The sequence below is a fragment of the Myotis daubentonii genome, chromosome X (genome assembly GCF_963259705.1).
Source record: "Myotis daubentonii chromosome X, mMyoDau2.1, whole genome shotgun sequence".
In the NCBI taxonomy this organism is placed as follows: domain Eukaryota; kingdom Metazoa; phylum Chordata; class Mammalia; order Chiroptera; family Vespertilionidae; genus Myotis; species Myotis daubentonii.
Window position 1 is genome coordinate 93,065,500 of NC_081861.1, and position 23,852 is coordinate 93,089,351.

At 42.7% G+C, this 23,852-nt stretch overlaps 1 protein-coding gene across 3 annotated transcripts in view; it reads left to right on the plus strand.

Annotated features, from left to right (window-relative positions):
• OPHN1 (oligophrenin 1) overlaps positions 1 to 23,852 on the plus strand; it is a 571,284-nt gene that overhangs the window by 262,919 nt on the left and 284,513 nt on the right. For all 3 annotated transcript variants that reach the window (XM_059679643.1, XM_059679645.1, XM_059679644.1), the window contains exons 8-11: positions 3,409 to 3,513; positions 10,793 to 10,922; positions 14,760 to 14,860; positions 22,894 to 22,985. In XM_059679643.1, coding sequence (XP_059535626.1) covers positions 3,409 to 3,513; positions 10,793 to 10,922; positions 14,760 to 14,860; positions 22,894 to 22,985 — 428 coding nt within the window. The remainder of the gene's footprint in view (positions 1 to 3,408; positions 3,514 to 10,792; positions 10,923 to 14,759; positions 14,861 to 22,893; positions 22,986 to 23,852) is intronic.

Sequence of the window (23,852 nt, forward strand, 5' to 3'; positions counted from 1 at the left end):
TGCAGGGAGGTGAAAGGGAAAGCAGGAAGAAGCCCCCTGCCACTGACAGTGATCGAAAACCCAGGGGGGAGCTAAGAGCTGGGCGGCACCCAAGCGGGACCAGGGCCGCCTTTGCCCTGCCCCCCAGCCATGATCGGAGAATTAGGTGCCTTTGCCGCCCTGGCCAGTGATAGCAGGAAGTAGGGGTGGAGCCAGCGATGGGAGCTGGGCACGGTCGAAGCTGGCAGTCCCGGGAGCTAGGGGTCCCTTGCCTGGGCCTAAAGCAGAGCCCATGATTGCGGGGCCGCTGCAGCTGTGGGTCCCCGCTGCCCGGGCCAGACGCCTAGGCCAGAGGTGTTAGGCCTGGGCAGGGGCGGAGCCTGCAACCACGGGGAGCTGGGGGTCCCCTGCCCAGGCCTGACACCTCTGCCAGAGGCCTCAGGCCTGGTCAAGGGGCCGATCCGGTGATTGGTGATCGGAGGGTGATGAGGGTCAACTCCTCTGGCCGAGGCATCAGGCCTGGGTTGGGGGCGGAGCCAGGGATTGGGGGGATATGATGGTCGCCTTGACCAGGCCTGAAGCCTGGGTCAGAGGCGTCAGGCTTGGGCGGGGGGTGGAGCAAGCGATCAGAGGGAGGTGGGGGTCCCCTGCCCAGGCATGATTCCTGGGCCAGAGGCCTCAGGCCTGGGCGGGGGCCAGAGCCAGTGATCAGGGGGAGATGGGGGTCCCCTGTTCAAGCCTGACACCTCTGGCCGAGGCGTCAGGCCTGGGCAAGGGGCCGATCAGGCGATCGGAGGGTGATGGGGGTCAACACCTGAGGGCTCCCAGTATGTGAGAGGGGGCAGGCTGTGCTGAGGGACACTCCCCCCCCCTCCCACACACACACCCAGTGCACGAATTTCGTGCACCGGGCCCCTAGTATGTATACACACACACACACACACACACACAGGCTGAGTGGCCAGATTATTATGACCACTTGACGTTTATAGGCAAATTAGTTATAATTTCACGCTGAAGTTGTTAGAGGGCCAGACCATTATAAATAAGGAAGCAGGTTGTTTACCATGACAGTAGAAGTGATTTTTTTCTAAAGATATGGGTAAACAACGCAATTTAACAGCCTTTGAATGTGGGATATATTTGAACGTGAGTGGCCAGATTATTATGACCACCTGATGTTTGTAGGCAAATTAGTCGTACACTGCATCATAAGGACATGGAAGCCTAAGGCCTGTTCGAACACCTTTGCTGTCTGCAGTTACCAAGATAAAACATCTCCAATTCACACAGTAACACAAGGATTGGACAGTCGAGCATTGGAAAAAAGTCACGTGGTCCGATGAATCACATTTTCAGTTGCATCATGTAGATGGCTGAGTGAGAATTTGGCAGAAACAGTATGAAAACATGCACCCCACATGCATGAGTACAACCCTTCAATCTGGTGGGGGCAGTGTTATGGTTTGTGGCATGTTTTTCTAGAATGATTTGTGCCCTTTAATTCATGCGAAACAATGTCTGAATAGCACAACATACCTAAGTATCATTGCTGATCAAGTTCATCCTATCATGTTGATGGCGTATCCCAATGGAGATTGCTTCTTCCACAAGACAATGCGCCATGCCACGGTGCTAGTATTGTGCAAGAGTGGTTTCAAGAACATGGAGGGAGACTTTACTTTGCTTAGGTGGCCCCCACAATCACCATATCTCAATCCAATTGAGCATTTTTGGGACGAAGTTAAAAGCCATCAGGCAGCTGGTTCCACAACCATCAAATCTCACAGAACTGGACAGTGCTATTCATCAGGCATGGTGTCAGATTCCTCTCATCACTTTTCTTTTTTTTTATTTTTTAAATATATTCTATTGATTTTTTACAGAGAGGAAGGTAGAGGGATAGAGAGTTAGAAACATCGATGAGAGAGAAACATTGATCAGCTGCCTCCTGCACACCTCCCACTGGGGATGTGCCCACAACCCAGGCACATGCCCCTGACCGGAATCGAACCTGGGACCCTTCAGTCCGCAGGCTGACGCTCTATCCACTGAGCCAAACCAGTCTCGGCTCTCATCACTTTTCAACATCTCGTGGAGTCAAGTACAAGAAGAATCACCACAGTATTGAAGGCAAAAAGTGGTCATAATAATCTGGCCACTCAGTGTGTGTGTGTGTGTGTACTAGGAGCCCAGCGTGTGATTTGAAATAGCACGGCCCTGCCTTGATACCCATACCTGTCCACGCAGAGCTCCAGCACGCCTGGCCCAGCTCCCAAACCCTCTGGCCTTCTCTGTCTGCTTCAAGCCCCCCCTCAGTCCCTCTAGTAGCCATGGGCTGGTCCTGCTTTCTCTGTGCGCCTCCCCGCTTCTGCCCCATCTCTATAGCAATGCGGCAACCCTGCCCCATCATGGCGCCAGAGGAGAGCGTGGAAGCTTCCCGCCTGCTGCACTGTGCTCCTTCCCCTAGCAGGTGGGCCGTGGAGAGTGTGAGTGGTGGGTGGTGAAGGACTGGTGAGGGGAGTGCTATGAGCTCTCACCCCTTCCTTCTTTGGCAAGGGGTGGTCCCGCCTCCTCTGGGGCCTCCCTGCTGCCACCCAGTTTCCAGAGCAATGCCCCAGGTAATATGCTAATGACTGGTCATTACTGTTATGGTGTATCGCCCATTAGCATATTAGCTCTTTATTAATATATATATATATTTATATATACATGTGTTTATATGTATATGGTGTGTGTGCATTTTATGTGTTCTTACCTGTTTACTTTCTAAAAACTATAGAATAATTTTTAGTACTTTTTATTATACTTCACTATTGCCAACATTGATCATTATTTTTTAATGTTTATATTTGCTTGAATTCATAATTTTTGTGTTTTTATTTGTATATATATTTGATTTTTAATGGGGTCGAGCACTTTGGGCATTAAAATATTTTATTTATTGTATGTCTTCTGCAACTCCCTCAAAACTTTTCTAATTTAAAATTGGGGTTTAGGCTCTTTGAATTCTTTAGCATTATGGCAGTCTTCATAAAGGTACAGATGTTTACTTTATTCATTCATCTATTTAGCTACCTAGTCAAAACATATTTATTGAGTACCTACTCTGTGCTAATCCTTAGGATTTAGAGAGAAAAGACATAGTCTGTCTTCATGCAGTCAAAATTATGAATGGTTTTCTGTGCTATCTGAAAAGGATCTGAATGAATAAATTTGTTAGTAGTCCTTATTTTCTGGAACTGATTTCAGTGTCAATGTTTATCCTGGTAAGACAATAGCTATGTGTAGACATGTTTGTGTTTGCATGACTGATTTTAACACTATACTGGGTAAACACTGTGGAATTTCTTTTCTGTGCTTCTGTTTTCTTTATTTGATCAATAAGAAGGCACTGGTGATAAAGTTATTTTTACATGTTTTCCCTAGGTCTTGGCCTTTCTCCATAGCCTCTTCATTTCCAACAACTTGACTGTGGAGCTCACACAGGATTTCCTCCCTTACAAACAAAAGCTCCAGCTAAGTTTGCAGAATGTAAGTTTGCATATGGGTTTTGTCACTTGACTCTGCATTACAATTAGATTTAAACCCTGATGACCTTGACTTTAGAATTCTAGATTTTTGCACCCCAGCCAATTTGTCAAGACACACTGGTGTGGATCACAGATATTTAGTGTACTGGACGGTTCTTGCTCTTCCATTATTAGCTCTTCCCTGTCTTTGGCACTGACTGTTGCTGAAACCCACCCTTCTACCCACTGACAACTTTATCCAATATTTATTAAGAGTTGTTAATTTGCTGTCTCTCTCCCAGATCAGAGCTCAGTTATTGGCTTGTTTATGCACAGGTTTTATGCTACTTCCCTGCTTATCAATCAAGACAGTCTCATTGTGGGTTTTATTGCCATGAATGCCCATTTCCCCCTCTCTCCCTTTTTTCACTACATATTACTAGAGTTAACTAGATTATTTTTAAAGGTTTTCTCCACTTTCTTCCCCATGTTGGCCCTTATAGATGGGCATAGGTACAGCCTTCTCATTATTGTCACATTTTTATCTATTTTTCTTTTTATCTTTATTGTTCAGATTATTACATTTGTTCCGCTTTTTCCCCCCCAGAACTCCCCTCCACCCAGTTCCCACCCCACCCTCCGCCCTCACTCCCCACCCACTGTCCTCATCCATAGGTGTACAATTTTTGTCCAGTCTCTTCCCGCATCCCCCTCACCCCTTTCCCCCCCAAGAATAGTCAGTCCACTCCCTTTCTATGCCCCTGATTCTATTATAATCACCAGTTCATTCTGTTAATCAGATTATTCACTTGATTTTCAGATTCACTTGTTGATAGATGTGTATTTCTTGTTCATAATGTGTATCTTTACCTGTTTCTTCTTCTTCCTCTTCTTAAAGGATACCTTTCAGCATTTCATATAATACTGGTTTGGTGGTGATGAACTCCTTTAGCTTTTTCTTATCTGTGAAGCTCTTTATCTGACCTTCAATTCTGAATGATAGCTTTGCTGGATAAAGTAATCTTGGTTGTAGGTTCTTGGCATTCATCACTTTGAATATTTCTTGCCACTCCCTTCTGGTCTGCAAAGTTTCTGGTCAGAAATCAGCTGACATTCGTATGCGTACTCCCTTGTAGGTAACTGACTTTCTTTCTCTTGCTACTTTTAAGATTCTCTCTTTGTCTTTTGCTCTTGGCATTTTAATTATGATGTGTCTTGGTGTGGTCCTCTTTGGATTCCTTTTGTTTGGGGTTCTCTGCGCTTCCTGGACCTGTAAGTCTATTTCTTTCACCAGGTGGGGGAAGTTTTCTGTCATTATTTCTTCAAATAGGTTTTTAATATCTTTCTCTCTCTCTTCTTCTGGGACCCTTATAATTCGGATGTTCGTACACTTGAAGCTGTTCCAGAGGCTCCATACAATATCTTCGTATTTTTGGATTCTTTTTTCATTTTGCTTTTCCGGTTGGGTGTTTTTTGCTTCTTCATATTTGAAATCGTTGACTTGATTCTTGCAATCCTCTAGTCTGCTGTTGGGAGTCTGTATAATATTATTTCAGTCGATATATGCTTAATTTCTAGTTGGTCCTTTATCACAACCTCGAGGGTCTCATTAGATTTCTTGTAGGTTTCATTAAGTTTATCAGCAGTTTCTAGAAAATTCTTGAAAAACCTTAAAAGTGTGGCTTTGAAATCTATATCCAGTAGTTTTCTTTCTTCCATTTCTGTCATTTGTGTCCTTTTTCTTTATCTCCGCATATTTTATGCTTCCCTGTGTTGATAAAGTGGTTTTCTGTGCTTAGTGTCCTCTAGGGCCCAGTGGTTCAGCCTCCCCAAGTACCTGAGGAGGACACTCTTGGTGCTCTCCCCTGTGGTCTTTGTGCACAGTCTTGTTGTAGTTAAGCCTTGATTGTTGTAGGTATCACTGGGAGGAATTGACCTCCAGGCCAATTGGCTGTGAGAATCAGCTGTGTCTTCAGTGGGAGAACTTCTGCACTGAAGACACCCCTCTGGGGCAGGACTTGCTTCAATGGGGCTTTGGTGCTCACTGAGTCTGCCCCCTGAGTGTGTCCTTTATGGTTCCATGGAGCTGCAAACTGGGATGGTCCCACTCTGACCTCTGGGCTTCCTGGCTCCTGGATCTCTAGGGAGGTTCTAATCTAGCCTCTGCCTTAGGCTATCCAGCAAAAGCCTCCCTGCAGGGCTTGGGCGGGGTGGGTCTCATGGGATCAACAGGGCGGGGCTAGCAGTTATGGCTGCTCTCAGAGGCCCCACTTCTCAGTGTCTTGGCAATTGCTGTAAGCCCCTCCAGGAGAACGCTGCTCTCGAGTTCCGACTGATGCCAGACAGTCCCGCTTCTCCCATCTGAGTCTGGGTCCCCAGAAACTCGCCCAGAACTGGAGCTCAGAGCCTGAGACTTCCTCCCGATTGAAAATGACAACCGTGCCCTCAGCTGCTAGCCCACTTCATGTGTGCCTCTGTACCTTAGTATTTTACTTCCGCATTGCGCCTCCTCTGAGTCTCAGTATGCTTTTCTCTTTCCTTCTAGTTGTAGAATTTCCACTCAGCCAGCCTTCCTGTGGTTCTGGATGATGTCCGTTCCGTCTTTTAGTTGTATTTTTGAAGTGGTTGTGCGAGGCAGCAAACTCCGGTGTTTACCTATCCTGCCATCTTGGTTTTTTTTCCATATTTTTTTCTTATTTATTCATTCATTTAATGAATGCTTGTGGATATAATGAATATGTATGGTGTGCCAGGCATTGTAACATGACTCATACAATGAGGAATGGTAATTTTTATGTCTTCAATGAATATACAGTCTCTTGGTGGAGAGAGACATATCCACAGATAACTCATAATGCCTTTTGATAAATGCTATAATAAAATTAAGACCAAAAATTTCAAAGATGCATAGAGAGTTTGACAATTGACCAACTAGTATAGTAAAAGAAGGCATCACTGAGGTAGTGACTTTGAACTAGTTGTTTCATTACATGAAATTTATAGGTGTGTTTTTAGATGAAAATGGTAAGTGGCAGTGGAAATAAATTTTGACTTGTTTGTTTAGGAGGATCCTGACATACAGTTGCTATTGTTGTTGTTTTTCTTTTTGGAGACTCTCATTACTGGGTAATTTCCTTCACCAGAATGTGAGAGCCCTTATCTTCTTCTTATTTACAAAGTATTCCTATAACCAATCTAATCATTTAAATCTTCCTTCAAATATAACTTGATAAGTATGAGTTTTAGAAGCCTTTGCATTAATATATATGGTTAACTCATTTAGGGGACAGTGACTAGAATGGGTCCAACTAGATAGGGTAGCTCAGATCACCTTTGTCACTGTCATTTGATAAGATTTTTTTAAAATTTATTTTTATTGTTGAAAGTATTTCAGATGTCCCCTTTGTTTGTGTTTTACTTTTTCACATTGACCCCCTCCACCCCATACCCTCCCCTTCTAGGCCTTCACCACTCTATTGTCTGTCCTTGGGTGATGAGTACATGCATATAATTTCCCCAGTTAATCACTTCTCTCCCATCTTCCCTCTGAAATTCGTCAGTCTGTTCCATGCTTCTATTTATCTGGTTTTACTTTATTCATAAGTTTATTTTGTTTATTAGATTCCACATATGAGTGAGATCATGTGATACTTTGAATATTTCATGCCACTCCTCCCTTCTGGCCTGAAGTGTTTCTATTGAGAAGTCACCTGACAGTCTAATGGGAGCTTCCTTGTAGGTAACTTTGCCTCTCATTTGCAGCTTTTAAGATTCTTTCTTTGTCTTTAATGTTTGCCATTTTAATTAATATGTGCCTAGGTGTGGGTCTTTTGGGGTTCAACTTGTTGGGACTCTCTGTGTTTCTTGAACTTGAGTGACTTTTTCTTTCTCCAATTTAGGGAAATTTCCTGCCATTCTTTCTTTGAACAGGGCCTCTATTCCTTTCCCAAGATTCTGCTCCTTCTGGTACCCCTATAAGGCAAATGTTGTTATGTTTCATGTTGTCCCAAAGCTCCCTTAGAGTCCCTCTTGCTTTAAAATTCTTTTTTCCGCATTTGCTTGTCTGAATGGATTTGTTGTTTTTTTCTACATTATCTTCTCATTTGGTGATTCAGTCCTCAGCTTCTTCTAGTCTACTGTTGAATCCTTCTAGGGTGTTCTTTATTTCAGCCATGTCATTCCTCATTTCCAATTGATTCTTATTTATTTTTACAACCTCTCTTTTCATGTTGGTGTAGCTCTCATTAAGACCCTTATAGTTCTCATTATGTTGCTTGTAGGTCTAACTGAATTGTTTGAGCACTCTTATCACCATTACTCTGAATTCTTTATCTGATAAATTATTTACCTCCATTTCATTTAATTCATTTTCTGGCAATTTCTCCTTTTCTTTCATATCTTTGTCTCCCCATTTTTGCTATACCTTTGTTTTTGTTTCTATGTGTTAGATCAAACTGCTGTGCCTCCCAAATTGTATGGGTGGTCTTATGTAGTAGATATTTTGTGGTACCCAGTGGTGTGGTCTCTTCGATCTCCTGAGCTGGGTCCTCTAGGAATTCCCCTTGTTTGAGTTATTTAGGTTCTCATGTTGTAACTGGGTCTTGAATGTTATTATCCTGTTCGTGGATGGAGTCTCCTCTCAGGCTGGCTGGCTATGTGGCTCACCCCAACCACATCTTGTGAGCTGTCATGGAGATGCTGACCGAACAGAATAAAATATAACACAACAAAACACAAAACAGAAGAAATAAAACAAAAATGCACACAAGACCCCTATAACACCAACAAAAGCAATGACCAGAAAATAGAGAATTGCAAAAGAGAAAAGAGAGCAATAATGATAGAAAAAAAGAAAGAAAAATTATGAGGAGAAAATAAAACAATGCAAACAAACAAAGCACAAACAAACAAACAAAAAACAACCAAAAAAGGGAGTATGGAATATGTAGATGCAGAGCTGAAATAAAGAAAATAAGAATAAAGAAATAGGGTAATAGAGGAAAGAAAATGGTTTAAAATAAAGGAGGGAGGTAAATAAAAATAAAATACAAGAAACAATTTGAAAAGTAAATTAGAGGAAAAAGCAGATTGACCTAAAACAAGGAAAAAATAAGATGAGAAATCAGGAGAAAAAGAAAAGAGAGAATGAAAAGAGAAAAAAGATAGTAATAAAAGAAAAATGTTGAGTAGGAAAAGGGAAGAGGAAAATTAGATATATGAAGGAAAAAAATGGAGACTAGAATAATAAATCAATAAAGCAGATAGATAAAGATAAATTTTAGAAGGGAAAAAAGAAAAGAAAGAAAAAAGAAAAGAGAAGACAAAAGGGAGAAAAAAAAAGTGAAGTGGCATTCATTTTAGCCAAGTTTAGTGTCCCACGGGAGCTCTCTTTGGATCCCACCCTTCTGTCTGCCAATTCTGGGCTCCTGTGAGGTACTTGAGTGCTAACCACTGTCAGGAACTGACCTCCTTTGGCTTTCAGCAACCTGCTTGAAACTCCAAGTGATCCACATATGCACCATTTGTGTCTGTCTCCATAGGCCTTGGCTGCATACAGGAGGGGCCAATCTGCCCCCTAGCAGGTTTGTTAGCAGCATAGGATGTAGGGCTGAGTCAGCAGACTTTTCCTGGTTCCCTGGGCTCCACCTCTGCCTGCCTTTGCCTGCTATCCAGATGTCAATCTTAATCACTCAAAACTCTGTTTCTGAAAGGGCTCTAGATGGGGGAGGTGCTGTTTAGTTTTCAGGGAATGTGGTAGGTGTGTTTCTCAGTCCCAGAGCTATTCCTCCATGAGTGGCCCAAAATATACTCTGCCCTTGACTAGGCAGAGATCCCTGTATGGAGACTAGCAGGGTTGGCTGGAAACCTGGAGTTTTTATCAGCTCTTCTGTGCAGGGATAGTAACCAGTCTGGTTCCTGCATAATGGGGTGGGTGGCCCCTCCTGTAATCCAGTCACCGGTGCTCCTGAGATTGTTCAAACCCCTAGGCTTGGCCTTTGCTTTTGTTTCCTCTGAAAAGGTCAAAATGCAGGATCTGGCATGCAGGGATCCTGATGGTGGAACAGGTGTATCACCTAGGGCAGGTTTTTTTTTTTCTTTTTCTTTTTTTCCTGCCATGTGGCTACTGGGAGCAGCTAGTTCCTCTCAGCAAAAATGGCCCTTTAGTTTTCGTGGCCTACAACGAAATACTTCTGGCTGCTGCTTTTCCACACGTCCCTGTAATGCTTCTACCCAGCCTCTCCTTAGGCACCTGAAGTCCACACCTCCCTCCCTGCACCAAAGTCTCAAGTGAGTAGCTGCAAATGAATACTCCTGTGCTCTGAGGTTAACAAGCAGCAACAACAAAAAACAATCGAATGAAACAGGCTTTCTCTCCAACTGACTCAGGTTTACCTACTCCAGATTCCATTGCAGCCAGCAACCCTGCCACCTTTCATGGCTGGATGTTATGTGGGCCTCGGATCTTGGCTCTGGTGCTCTGGGCTGTGGATACCAGCCTGAGTTCGGAGCCTCTATCTTCTGAGGGAACAGACACTCCTGTAACCCAGTGGTCCTTTCTCTCTCGCCCCGCTGGCCTGCCGCCCCTGGGAACTGGGTCAGCTCCTCTTGTGACCTCACCCTTCCTACATGTCTCCACGTGTTTTCTGTCCTTCCTTGATATAAGTCGCCTCCTCAGCTGGACCTCAATTGGTAATTCCAGATGAATGCGCTCCAAATTAGTTGTATTTCCTGTATGGCCTTGGTGCACGACAGGTCTACCTGTTTGATCGCTATTTTTTTTTTCTCATTTGACAATCTTGAGATTAAATGCTAAGGACCTCTAATGATTTTTATACCCACATTTCAAACTGTATTTTGCCACTGTGTTTTAGTTTTGAATTTTTAGAATATTACTTCTTACCATTAGCTTTTGTTATTCATGGTTATGAAAACATAGGTTTTCTGTTCACCTATCTTCAAAGAAAGCACCCTCTTATACATTTTATTCTAATGGTCAGAATTTATATCAGAGTTCAGTAGGCAGTAACTTTACTTGAGGCAGAAGTTAGAAGTTGCTCTCTTGGTGAAGCAGTCGTCAGTCTCATGCTCAGAATTCTAAGAACCCTTATTCATTTCAGTCTTATATGATTCCTATTAGAAAAAAAATCTCCAAAATGTGGTTTTATGGGTACAGTGCTATTTATGTTGCTGTGTTGTAACATATGATAAGTGCCAAGAAAACTCTGGGTCTCTGACCAAAAATTGCTTATTTATGATGATGATGATGATGATGATTGATGATGATGATAATGTCTTGACAGACAAGAAATCATTTCTCCAGTACTCGAGAAGAGATGGAAGAACTTAAGAAAAGGATGAAAGAGGCTCCCCAGACCTGCAAACTTCCAGGACAGCCAACAATTGAAGGCTATCTCTATACCCAAGAGAAATGTAAGTGGGAATACAGGATACCCACTGGTTTTAAGTAGGCAAGCACCTACTGCTTCTTCACCCTTCCAAGCTTCAGGCATCAATAATGATCACAGACCTGAGAACTATACCTCTTTGGAGAGAAGTCTTGGAATAGTGAAAATAAAAAGGAAGGATAAATTAGAGGGGAAAGTTAAGGAATTGTTTTCCAAAGGCTCTGGGATAATAAGACCGCAGGTTTTCTCTGAGATTCAAAATGGGGATTGTTAATCGTTTAGTCATTTTAATGACTCTTTTACTCGGGCAAAAAGGGAGATAGGGGAACGGAGGCAGAAAAATAATATTTATTAAACCTACTAAGTGCTTTAAGTACTGCATCTCATTTAATCTTTGAAACCATTTTGTCGGAGACATTTTTCACATGAGACTACTGAGGCGTAGAGATATCAATAGTTGAAAGTCAGCCAACTGTCAAGTAGCAGCCTACGAGTAAACTCATATGTACGAAAAGTCAAAACCTGTGCTCCTACCTCCATACTTTGTAACTTCCACTGCCTTAGGATTACATGGTTGCCCATAAAACACTAAATAACCATTGTGATTTCAGTGGGCAAGGCAATTGTTCACTGATAGCCAAGGAAAATATGTTAACTTATCCATTCACCAAACATTGCAGATGATTCAAGTTTTCCTGCGTCCTAAATTACATTATGGAAACATATATATACTGTTTGATTTTCCTTATGAATTATGACCTAATGCCTGTAAAGCCTGTGATTTTATTCCCTTCCCAGAATTATTCTACCTGGAGAGTAGGCAAAAGAGGCTACCCAGAGGTTACCAGTGGCAAAAACCACTGCAATACACAAAGCATAATATCGTAGCAGTGATGTTATTTTGCTTTTCCTCCCTTAGAGCAATTAAAGTTTGATGGTTTTCAAAGATGTGTTCTTCCATTTGTCAGATTCATTCCTTCAACTCTGCATTGCAGGATTTCTCAGTCTCAGCACTATTGACATTTTGGGATCGGTAATTCTTTGTTCTGAGGGGGGCATACTATGTACTATAGGATGTTTAGCAGCATCTCTCCCCATTTATTTTAATAGAACTCCCTAGGTGTGATAATCTGAAATGTCTTTAGATGTTGCCAACTGTCCCCTGAGAGGCAAAATTGCCTCTGGCTATGAACCACTGTTATATTATAAAAGAAGTATAGAATAATGGGTTTCTAATCTTGGCTCTAATACTATTTAGCTATATGATCCTTCTATGTCCCCATTTTCTAATTTGTCAAATAGATATGGCATTGCTACTCAGTTGAATGTATGCTTACTGAGCATCCTTTTTTCCAGATAATATTCAGTGCATTAGGCATACAAAAAAATGAAAAACCTTCATTTTTGCCCTCAAGAAGTACACAGTTTGATGAGGAAGATGGACAAGCATGTTAATAATTATAATGAAATGCATTGAGCATATATATAAGGGATATCTATAACAATAAGAGAGTAATATGCTAATTAGACTGGACATCCTTCCAGACAACCTTCCAGATGAAGCCGGGACTGTGAGGAAAGCCTGTGTCCTGGGTGCCTGCCGGTGGCTGAAGGGAAACCCATGTCCCGGTGCTGGAGGAAATCCTGGGTCCTGGGTGCCAGAGGGAAGCTGGTGCCAGCAGCAGGGGGAAGGAAGGCCTACTCTTGCATGAATTTTGTGCATTGGTCCTCTAGTATGTATGTATATATCTATACATACTAGAGTCCCGATGCATGAAGATTTGTGCAAGAATGGGCCTTCCTTCCCCTGGCTGCCAGCACTGCCTTTGCTCTGGCCCGGAGCCACCTTTCTGCCTTCCCACGCTGCCCAGAGGCCTGGAGCATCTGGGGCGGTGCAGAACACCCCCTGGTTGCTCGGTGCCTGTGTATGCAAAGCAACCCACCATCTTTGTTGGGTTAATTTGCATGCTCACTCCTGATTGGCTGGTGGGTGTCACAAAGGTACAGTCAATTTGCATATTTCTCTTTTATTTGTGTGTGTGTGTGTGTGTGTGTGTGTGTGCGCGCGCGCGCACATGTGTATGACTCTCACTGAGAAAGTTATGTTCGAATTGGAACTTGAATTATGAGTGGAATCCTGACATGTAAAGAAAAAGGGAAATAAAACTCCAGGTGTATACCACTGCAAGAATAAAGGCACAGAGGTGTGTGAGGATATAGTTTATTTGTAGAGTCTTGATTTGCCAAATACAGTCCTGGTTTATATCTGTTGTCCTGATGTAATTAACAGTGGTGCCCCATTCACTCTTAAATATATTTTGAATATGGATGGTAAATTATATGGTCACATATTTATTTGGTAACTGAAAGTAATTTAATGAGACTGGAACACAGATAAAATTAGAAAAGGCAATGTTGAAACAGCAAATATGATCATAACATGAAGAGCTTTGTGGGCCAACCTAAGGAGTTTTCAGATAATGGAAAAATCATGGGTGGTTTATAATGAGAAGAATAACAGGGATATATAGTTAAAATATTCTTCTAACAAAAGAGTAGAGAATGGACTAGAAAGAATGGACTAGAACAGAGAAGGGGGAAACCAAAGAGGTCACTGAAATAATTACTTGGAAAAATTATGATTAATTTTGCTTGAAATATCTTATAAAACATGAAAAAGATAAGTCAGCAATAGGGTGTGGGACTAATTTAGTTCTAGAAGAGATGGAGCCTATGAGACTGCTGAAAGACAGACATTAGGGGATAGAATGGGCAGAACCCAACCACCAATTAAATGGGGCACATTACAGGGAAGTAGGAACATTGCCAAAGTTCTTGAGGATTTCTCAGTCAAGTAGGGAAATCAGACACAAAAACATAAAGCTTTAATACAATGTTGAAACCACAAATGACTTCTTCTTGTCAGTTCTCTGATTTAGTTCCTATCATTAAGTTGTGCTCTAGAAAGGCAAATAATATAATAAACGAGACAATGATTTTTATATAATAAAAAGGTAATATGCAAATTAACCCTCACACCCTTACAAGATGACTGCCTAAGACCAGGCCGGCAGAGGGGTTAGTGAGGGATGACCAAATGACTGAACAAGCAGTCTGTATGTAGCAACCAGGCCGGCAGGGGGGTTAGTGAGGGATGACCAAACGACTGAGCAAGCAGGCTGCATAGGGTGACCAGGCCGGCAAGGGGGCTAGTAAGGGATGACCAAATGACTGAACAAGCAGGCTGCGTGGGACAATCAGGCCGTGAGGTGGGTGGCAGTTAGGGGTGACCAGGCCGGTGGGGGGGGTGCAGTTGGAGGTGACCAGGCCAGCAGGGGGGCAGATGGGGGTGATTAGGTTGACAAGGGGGCAGTTAGGGCAACTAGGCTGGCAGGGGGTGCAGTCAGGGGTGACCAAGCTGGCAGAGGGAGGCAGTTGGGGGTGACCAGGCTGGCAGGGGGGCATAAACTGGCGGTTGGACAACCCCCAAGGGGTCCCGGCTTGGAGAGGGAGCAGGCTGGACTGAGGGTACCCCCCCCCCGTGCACAAATTTTGTGCACCGGACCTCTAGTAATATCATAAAAAGCCACTTTGTATTGAATGTCTGTTGATGATAAGGTTCCAGCTTATGCAATAAGATGTGTAGTGGCAGCATTCATAGGGAACATGGCAAGGTGTATGATTTGGAGCAAGCCAGAGCAGATGTGGAAAGAGTTGATAAGGTTTCTGATCTCCATATGTATAGGGGTAGATCTGGAGCATGACCCTGAAGGCCAAGGTGTACACAGCTTCCATCTTGGGGTTGGACTGACCATGCAGCCAAAAAATTAATTTGTTATCTCACTTTTGCCTCTCTTTCTAGGGGCTTTGGGAATATCCTGGGTGAAATACTACTGCCAGTATGAGAAAGAGACCAAAACACTCACCATGACGCCAATGGAGCAGAAGCCAGGTGCTAAGCAGGTCAGTTCTTTATGGTGCCACATTTTTTGCAATGCATCTGTGACTACATCTCAGAAGAGAGTATATGTTGACTTAGTGTCAAAGAACCAAATCCATCACTATCATGTGAAGCCATGGCTTCATATGTTCTCTTTGGGCCACATACATTTCAGTTGAGCAAAAGATCTCTGTTAATTATGTTAGGCCTTTGGAAAGTGCCTCTACTTTTTCATACCATTTACTAAATTATTACAACTGCCTGTCACATTTACAAAGAAAATTTGCAAAAGTATGGATGAATTGTGAGTGGAGAATATATCTTACTTTTAAGAAGGCTCCATTATAGGATTCCTTTAAATAACAAGAGTTGAAAATATAAATAATTTACCAAAATTCCCTTTTAACAGAGTTAGTCTGTGGTCTAAACCTATTGGAATAACCTATTCCTCACAGTCTATGTAATAATACTCAAATATCTTTAAGCAGTTAATGCCTCTTCTCATGCCCTCCAAACTTTCCTCCACTCCCCAAAGTGGCAAAGGACTTTAACACACTCAGAACATAATTTACTCATCTGGAAGGACCTGATATGCTATGTTAGGTTTGTTAAGTTAGACCATAGAGCTAAAACTTTTATTCTGTCATCTCACTTTTGCCTACCTTTGCAGGAGTTTTGGGAACACACAAACACACACACACACACACACACACACACACACACACACACACTCATACTCCAGGATTTCTTTTTCTTTTTTACAGTAATTTTATTTATTTATTTTTTAATTTTGTTTTATTGCTTAAAGTATTACAAAGAGTATTATATATGTCTCCTTTTTTTCCCCCCTTCTTGACATTCCCCCTGCTTCCCCTATCCCCAGTATCTTATGTCCGTTGGTTATGCTTATATGCATGCATACAAGTCCTTTGTTTGATCTCTTACCCTCCCCCTCCTGCCCCCAACTCTCCCCAGCCTTCCCACTGTAGTTTGATAGTCTGTTCAATGCTACTCTGCCTCTGTATCTATTTTTGTTCATCAGTTTATAATGGTCTTTATTATCCATAAATGAGTGAGATCATGTGGTATTGTTCTTTCATTGACTGGCTTATTTCACTTAGCATAATGCTCTCCAGTTCCATCCATGCTGTTGCAGATGGTAAGAATTCCTTCTTTTTTACAGCAGTGTAATATTCCATTGTGTAGATGTACCACAGTTTTTTAATCCATTCATCTGCTGATGGGCACTTAGGCTGTTTCCAAATCTTAGCTATGGTAAATTGTGCTGCTATGAACATAGGGATGCATATATCCTTTCTGATTTGTCTTTCTGGTTTCTTGGTATATATTCCTAGAAGTGGGATCACTGGGTCAAATTGAAGTTCCATTTTTAACTTTTTGAGGAAACTCCATACTGTCTTCCATAGTGGCTGCACCAGTCTGCATTCCCACCAGCAGTGCACGAGTGTTCCCTTTTCTCTGCATCCTCTCCAGCAGTTGTCGTTTGTTGATTTGTTGATGATAGCCATTCTGACAGGTGTGAGATGGTACCTCATTGTTGTTATGATTTGCATCTCTCAGATGATTAGTGACTTGGAGCATGTTTTCATATGTCTCTTGGCTTTCTGAATGTCCTCTTTTGAAAAGTGTCTATGTATGTCCATTGCTCATTTTTTGATTGGATTGTTTATCTTCCTTTTGTTAAGTTGTATGAGTTCCCTGTAAATGTTGGAGATTAAACCCTTATCAGAGATAACATTGGCAAATATGTTCTCCCATGCAGTGGGCTTTCTTGTTGTTTTGTTGATGGTTTCTTTTGCTGTGCAGAAGCTTTTTATTTTGATGTAGTCCCACTTGTTTATTTTCTCTTTAGTTTCCAATGCCCTAGGAGCAGTATCAGTGAAGAAATTGCTTTGGCATATGTCTGAGATTTTGTTACCCTTGGATTCCTCTAGTATTTTTATGGTTTTCCCATCTAATGTTTAAGTCCTTTATCCATTTGAGTTTATTTTTGTGTATGGTGTAAGTTGGTGGTCTAAGAGACTGTCTTGACTCCATTGTATGTTCTTGCCTTCTTTGTCAAATACTAATTGAGCATATTGGTTCGGGTCGATTTCTGGGTTCTCTATTCTATTCCATTGATCTATATGTCTGTTCCTGTGCCAGTACCAGGCAGTTTTGAGAACAGTGGCTTTGTAATACAGCTTGATACCTGGTATTGAGATCCCACCTTCTTTGTTCTTCTTTCTCAAGATTGCTGCAGCTATCCGGGGTCTTTTTTATTCCAGATGAATTTTTGGAGAGTTCGTTCTAGGTCTGTGAAATATGCCATTGGTATTTTAACGGGAGGTGCGTTGAATTTGTAGATTGCCTTGGGTAGTATGGACATTTTAATGATGTTGATTCTACCAATCCATGAACATGGTATGTTCTTCCATCTGTTTATGTCTTCCTCTATCTCCTTTTTCAGTGTCCTGTAGTTTTCTGAGTAGAGGTCTTTTGCCTCTTTAGTTAAGTTTATACCTAGGTATCTTAATTTTTTTTGGTGTGATGGTAAATGGGATTGCTTTTTTAGTCTCTCTTTCTGTAAGTTCACTATTGGTGTATAGAAATGCCATAGATTTCTTGGTGTTAATTTTGTATCCTGCTACATTGCTGAATTCATTTATCAAGTCTAATAGTTTTTTGATGGAGTCTCTAGGGTTTTTTATGTATAATATCATGTCATCTGCGAATAAGGACAGTTTTACTTCTTCTTTTCCAATTTGGATGCCTTTTATTTCTTCTTCTTGTCTAATTGCAATGGCTAATACTTCCAGTACTATGTCGAAGAGGAGTGGTGAGAGAGCGTCACTGTACTCCAGGATTTCTTAAGATAAAAACTGATAGAGTGTTAATATGCTAAAGTAGTTCAATGTTTCCTTTTTTTAAAAAAAAATTATTTTTATTGATTGTAGAGAGAGGAAGGGAGAGGGATAGAGAGATAGAAACATTGATGATAGAGAAACATTGATCGGCTGCCTCCTGCACTCCCCTCCTGGGAATACAGCCTACAATCAAGGCATGTGCCCTAACCAGGAATCAAACCATGACCTCTTGGTTCATAGGACAACACTCAACCACTGAGCCACACCAGCTGGGCTCAATGTGTCCTTTTAATTGTCTCTCAGACAGGGTCTTAGTGATGATATTTATTTAAGTATTTTAATTCCTTACAAATTGACAAAGTGAAACAATGTGACTTGTTAGCATTGAATGATGTGGTACATGAAGACCCAATTTAGGTAGAAAGGTAATTAGGTCAATTTTTCTCTATCATGTTGCTTTGCATAGAAGATCTTGATTGTGTGGCTTGTCCATGGAAAATTAGAGAGGACTGAGATTTAGTCTCAGGCTGCCAAAAACTGCTTTTTTTGTTCTTTAACCACACATTTTGTTACTCTGCTTCGAATGTCAACTGGAGATGGGATGCAATTCTAATGAAGCGTACCAAATGATATGAAGGTTTTTCAGAACCTTCATCCATGTTTTCTTATGGGCCTGTTACTCATTCATGACTTCAAAATTTTCCTTACTTTTCAGTCTGCCAATGCACCTTTAGATGTGATTCCAAAGTACTGAACTTGTTTCTTTTCTGTTAGAACTGAGCTGATGTACCTGACTGGCAAGTGCTTATAAGCAATACTGTCCTGCAGTGTTTTCTTTTTATACATACACTAGAGGCCCAGTGCATGAAATTCGTGAATGGGGGTGGGGTCCCCTCAGCCCAGCCTGCACCCTCTCCAATCCAGGATCCCTCTTACAATCCGGGTCTACTGGCTACTAACTGCTCACCTGCCTGCCTGCCTGCCTGCCTGATCGCCCCTATTGGCCCCCCTGCCAGCCTGATCAACCCTATCTGCCTCTGCCTGTGGGCCTGGGGGCCCAACTGGCCCCACCTGACAAACTGGTCGCCCCCAACTGCCCATCCTGGCCAGCCTGGTTGCTCCTAACTGTCCCCCCACCCACCAGCATGTCGCCCCTTACTGCCCCCTGCCAGCCTGGTTACCTCTTACTGCCCCCCCTGCAGGCTTGGTTGCCACCAACTGCCCCTCCCCTGCTGGCCTGGTCACCCCCAACTGCCCCCACTGCTGGCCTCTTCACCCCCAACTGTCCCCCATGCCAGCTTGGTCGCCCCTCACTGTCCCCCTCTGCCAGCCTGGTCTCCCCATGCAGCCTGCTGTTCAGTTGTTTGATTGTCCCTCACTAAGCCTCCTGCTGGCCTGATCACCCCACACAGCCTGTTGTTCAGTCATTTGGCCACCCCTCACTGCCCGCTCTGCTGGCCTGGTCTCCCCACACATCCTGCTGTGTTCAGTCTTTTGGTCGTCCCTCACTAACCCCTCTGCCAGCCTGGTTGCCCCACGCAGCCTTCTGTTCAGTCATTTAGTTGCCCCTCACTGCCCCTCCTGCTGGCCTCATCATCCCACACAGCCTGCTGCTCCGTTGTTTGGCCGCCCGTCACTAACCCCCCTGCCAGCCTGGTTGCCCCACACAGCCTGTTCAGTCATCCATTCGGTTGTTTCGTTTGTGATGGCCGCTTAGGATTTTATATAGATAGATTACTTTCCAAATCCTGGCCTTGAAAGTTCCTTTCTTAGACAGTAAGCTCATTTAGGCCCTTTCTCTCCTGCTCAGAGGTGCCTAATGCAAAACTCAAGACAGAGGAAGTGGATGCCTCTTTCATTTCCTCTTAGCATATAAGAGCAAGCCCTCCTTTTAGTTTATCTTCCCCTATTCCTTTTTCATTGAGTGGCTGCTTGCAAAACCACAATCCTGTCACAGCCTTAGTAGTTTTACTGTGGTATTCCTTATGGAATGGAAAGAGGAACATGGTTTTCCATTATGAAGGGAGGGGAGGTGGAAGTAATTACTTGAATTTCCCTCAATTATAGTTGGAAATGACTTCTTCTTGTCAGTTCTCTGACTTAGTTCCTGTCATTAACTTGTGCTCCAGAAAGCCAAATAATATAAACAAATGAGACAATGATAATATCCTAAAAAACCACTGTATATTGAATGTCTGCTGTGTGCCAGGTGCTGAATACTTTCCAGCATGTGCCTCATTTACTCTCCCAGTAACACTGTGAGGTATGGTTAGCTGAATATGATGATGGAGGAATTAGCCCTCTTTCTGACTATGGTACTCACCACTGTTCTCTATTATTTCAGCCTATCAACTTCCATTTGTGTTGTGCTGCTCACTTTATAGATCACTTTCCCAAACACTGTTTTATAAGATATTCATCCTTTCCCTGTCAGATAGTTGTGCAAGAAGAAACAGTGCTACCTTTTGAGTCTCAAGAACTGGTTTTAAATCCTAGCTGGCCTAGTACCATAGTTTTTTACTTAGTACTAGTGGCCTGGTCCACGAAATTCATGCACTCAGGCAGGAGGATCCCCCAGCCTTGCCTGTGCCCTGTCACAGTGCGGGAGCCCCAGGATCCATCGCCCCAAAGAGATAGGCCCCACCCATCCATCCTTGGCTCCTGGATGGGTTTCCCCAAAGAGGTAGGCTGAAGCTGGCGGATGCCTGTGGACCCCCGGGGCAGGTCATGGGGGAGGCCTGCGGACCCCTGGGGGCAGGCCCGCAGTGGAGGCCTCCCTCTGTGCATGCCTGCCCAACCCCCAGCGCAGGCATGGGAAGACAAAGGCCTCTGCCACTGCCCTGCCCCCAGGCCGGGCCTGCAGCAGAGGCCTTCATCTGCATGTGCCTGCCTAAGCCTTGCCATGGCCCCGCCCCCTTCCACAGTGCTGCAAGGTCCCACTTACCCACATTTGCTGTGCATGCCCCTGCTGAGTGGTTGTGATGTTGCAGCATCCTGGACAATTTGCATATTCCTCTATTATTAGTATAGATTTATTTATTTATTTATTTATTTATTTATTTATTTATTTATTCATTTATTGTAGTCCTCACCTGAGGATATGTTTTTTATTGATTTGAAAGTGAGAGGAGAGAGAGAGAGAGAGAGAGAGAGAGAGAGAGAGAGAGAGAGAGGAAGAGGAAGAGGAAGAGGAAGAGGAAGAGGAAGAGGAAGAGGGAAAGAAGAAGAGAGAGAGAGAAACATCAATGTGAGAGAGAAACATGGATCCTGACAGGGAATGAACCCACAACATGGATATGTGCCCTGACCCGGAATTGAACCTGCCACCTTTTGGTGCATGAGACGATGCTCCAACTAACTGAGCCATGCTGGCCAGGGTAGCATAGAAACTTTTTGATCTTGAATAAATTACTTTTTGCTTGGTATCATTTGTCTTCTTAGAAAAATAGCAAGGATGATGATGTAGTAAACATTTATTGAGTGCTGTTTATTATGTACTAGAGATATAAAGATAAATAAAACATTGTCCACATTCTTGAGGATTTCTCAGTCAAGTAGGGAAATCATTCACGAAAACATAAAGCTTTAATATAATGTTGAAAACATATAATGGCAATGTATGTGATTTGGGAAGGATTTTAGAGGAAATGAAACTAAATTGCATGTTGTAGAACCAGTAAGAGTTTAGCTAGGCAAATAATATACATAATCATTTTAGGTGGAGGAAACAGTATATGCAAAGTTTATGGAGTCACGAAAGAGCATGATTCATGTATGAAATATGAGTAGTTTTACACTGATGGGGGTGGTTGCAGGGGAACCTAGAGTGGTGGGCAAGACGTAGGCCCCTGAGCTGTGATGCCACTAAATGTGAGGGAATTCAGAATTTAAAGTGGGAGGGTGCGTACATAATGCAGTTGTTAATCACTCTCATCTTGAGCAACTAACAATGCTTGATATTCTAAGTGCTGGGGCAGGGAAGGCAGATTGAATGATGAATTTAGAGTTGAGTTTGCATAGTGCAGGAGCAGCAGAAGAATAGGCTTTTGGTGGTTGAGTGTGTCAATGAGAGAAAATAATTGGATTGTCAGCTGTGCTGGCCAGTTTAGATGGTACAATGCTTAGGTATAGACCTGGCATTTGGGAAGTGTTTCTGAATTTGAGACAGTAAGGTGGGTAGTATTAATCTCATTTAATGCTCTAGACTGTGGAGTTAAGATTCAGAGAGTGAAAATTATTTGCCCTGGGTCATATACCAGTAGCTAGTAAATGGCTTAACTGAGACAAGATCCCAGGTTTTAACCTTCTTAGTTTATTGCCATTTTCACTATACCAACATGGGTGACTTTGGGTAAGCCATTTTACTTCTCTGAGCTTCCTCCAAGGATTATGAAGAAAGTTGGTTTATGAATACCTAGTGTAATATGTGGCACCTAGTAGGGGATTAATAATTGCTACTTCTCTTAACTATACCACATTGTATCTGTTGAAATAATAGAGGAAAACTTAATAGTGTGGGACTGGGGAATTTTAATCTGTGGAGAAGGTGGATTTCATTGGCCTTGTTAAGTGCCTACAAGACTAAGGTGGGCCAAACCATTCTGCACATACGAAATACCAAATGCTACCTTAACTAATACACACATTGAATTATTTTCCTTACTCCTACCCTATCTCTGGAGTCATTGCTTTTGGAAGGCCTGTCATCCTCAAGAGTCTAGAAGTGAGGAAGAGAAATGTTTGTCTTCCCCCTCCTCCATCAGCCGCTTTAATGGAAGGAGGGTTGCAGAAAACCACTTAATCATAGCAATCTCCCTACCTAGACATCTAATGAAAAGTTTATTTTGGACACTTAATATGATTTTGGGCAGCCTATTTCTCCTTCACTCCCCTTACATGATGTGAAATGAGCTTCCTATTTAATCTACTGCACTTGGAAAAGAGTGATGGCCCACTCTGAATATAATTTTCTTTTCATCTCAGCCATTTATTGATTTTTGCAGCAGGGAGAAACCATCTGCCATCTTGCTGCAACTACTGTCTGAAGGGACAAAGGATCTCAGTGAGGCTATATATTGCTTCTGCTGCCCTGACAGATGCCTTCCAAGTGACACGAAGGACACTACAGGGTGCAGAAGCTTTTGCACGTTTTTCCCCAAAATTGACTATTAATTCTTCTCTTCTATCAGGGGGCCTTGGACTTAACCCTGAAGTACTGCGTGAGAAGGAAGACAGAGTCTATTGACAAGAGGTTCTGTTTTGATATAGAAACTAATGAAAGGTAAGCTGTGCTGGTGTGAATTAACAATGTCCCATGTACTGTGCTGAGCCTGGTTAGATCTTTTCCTCTGTCATCTCTTGTTGATGAAAATGAGCAAATCTATTCATGATATTATTGTCTTGGCTCTTCTGGCTACCCTTCACAGGGATCCCTGTTAGACCTGGCCCAGTGTTGGTTCTCTCTATGCAAACTTCAGTCCGCTTTGCCTCACCTGCTCTAGGCAGAAAAAGTCATTCCTAGGATTTAATTTGCTATCATATATGCAAAAGGTCAGTGTTTGATGATGTTGCAAAAAGGACAAGATAACAAAACTCATTCTTTTTAAAATCTCCTAATATCCTATATAATAAAAGGCTAATATGCAAATCAACCAAACTATGGAACAACCGGTTGCTATGATGCACACTGACCACCAGGGGGCAGACGCTGAACGCAGGAGCTGCCCCCTGTTGGTCAATGTGATCCCACAGGGTGAGTGCTGCTCAGCCAGAAGCTGGGCTCATGGCTGGCGAGTGCAGTGGCAGTGGCGGGAGCCTCTGCTGCCTCTGCAGCAGCACTAAGGATGTCCGACTGCCTGCTTAACACATTAAGCACCATGTCACTCACTGTACTTTCTGTCGAGACCTCGTCAGTCACTAATGACTGACAGTATACTTTTCATTCAGGCCACGTCAGTCACTGTTGACTGACGATATATAATTTTAAAAATTATATTCTTCTATTAATAAATTTTAAATAATTTGGAGATCATAAAAGAATGTACCTAAATATTACTTGTTACCAAAAAAAATTTTTTTAATGAATATTATTAAAACACGGTATACACAAAAATCGTTGTCCTGTGCAGGTTTCACAGAATGTTATAAC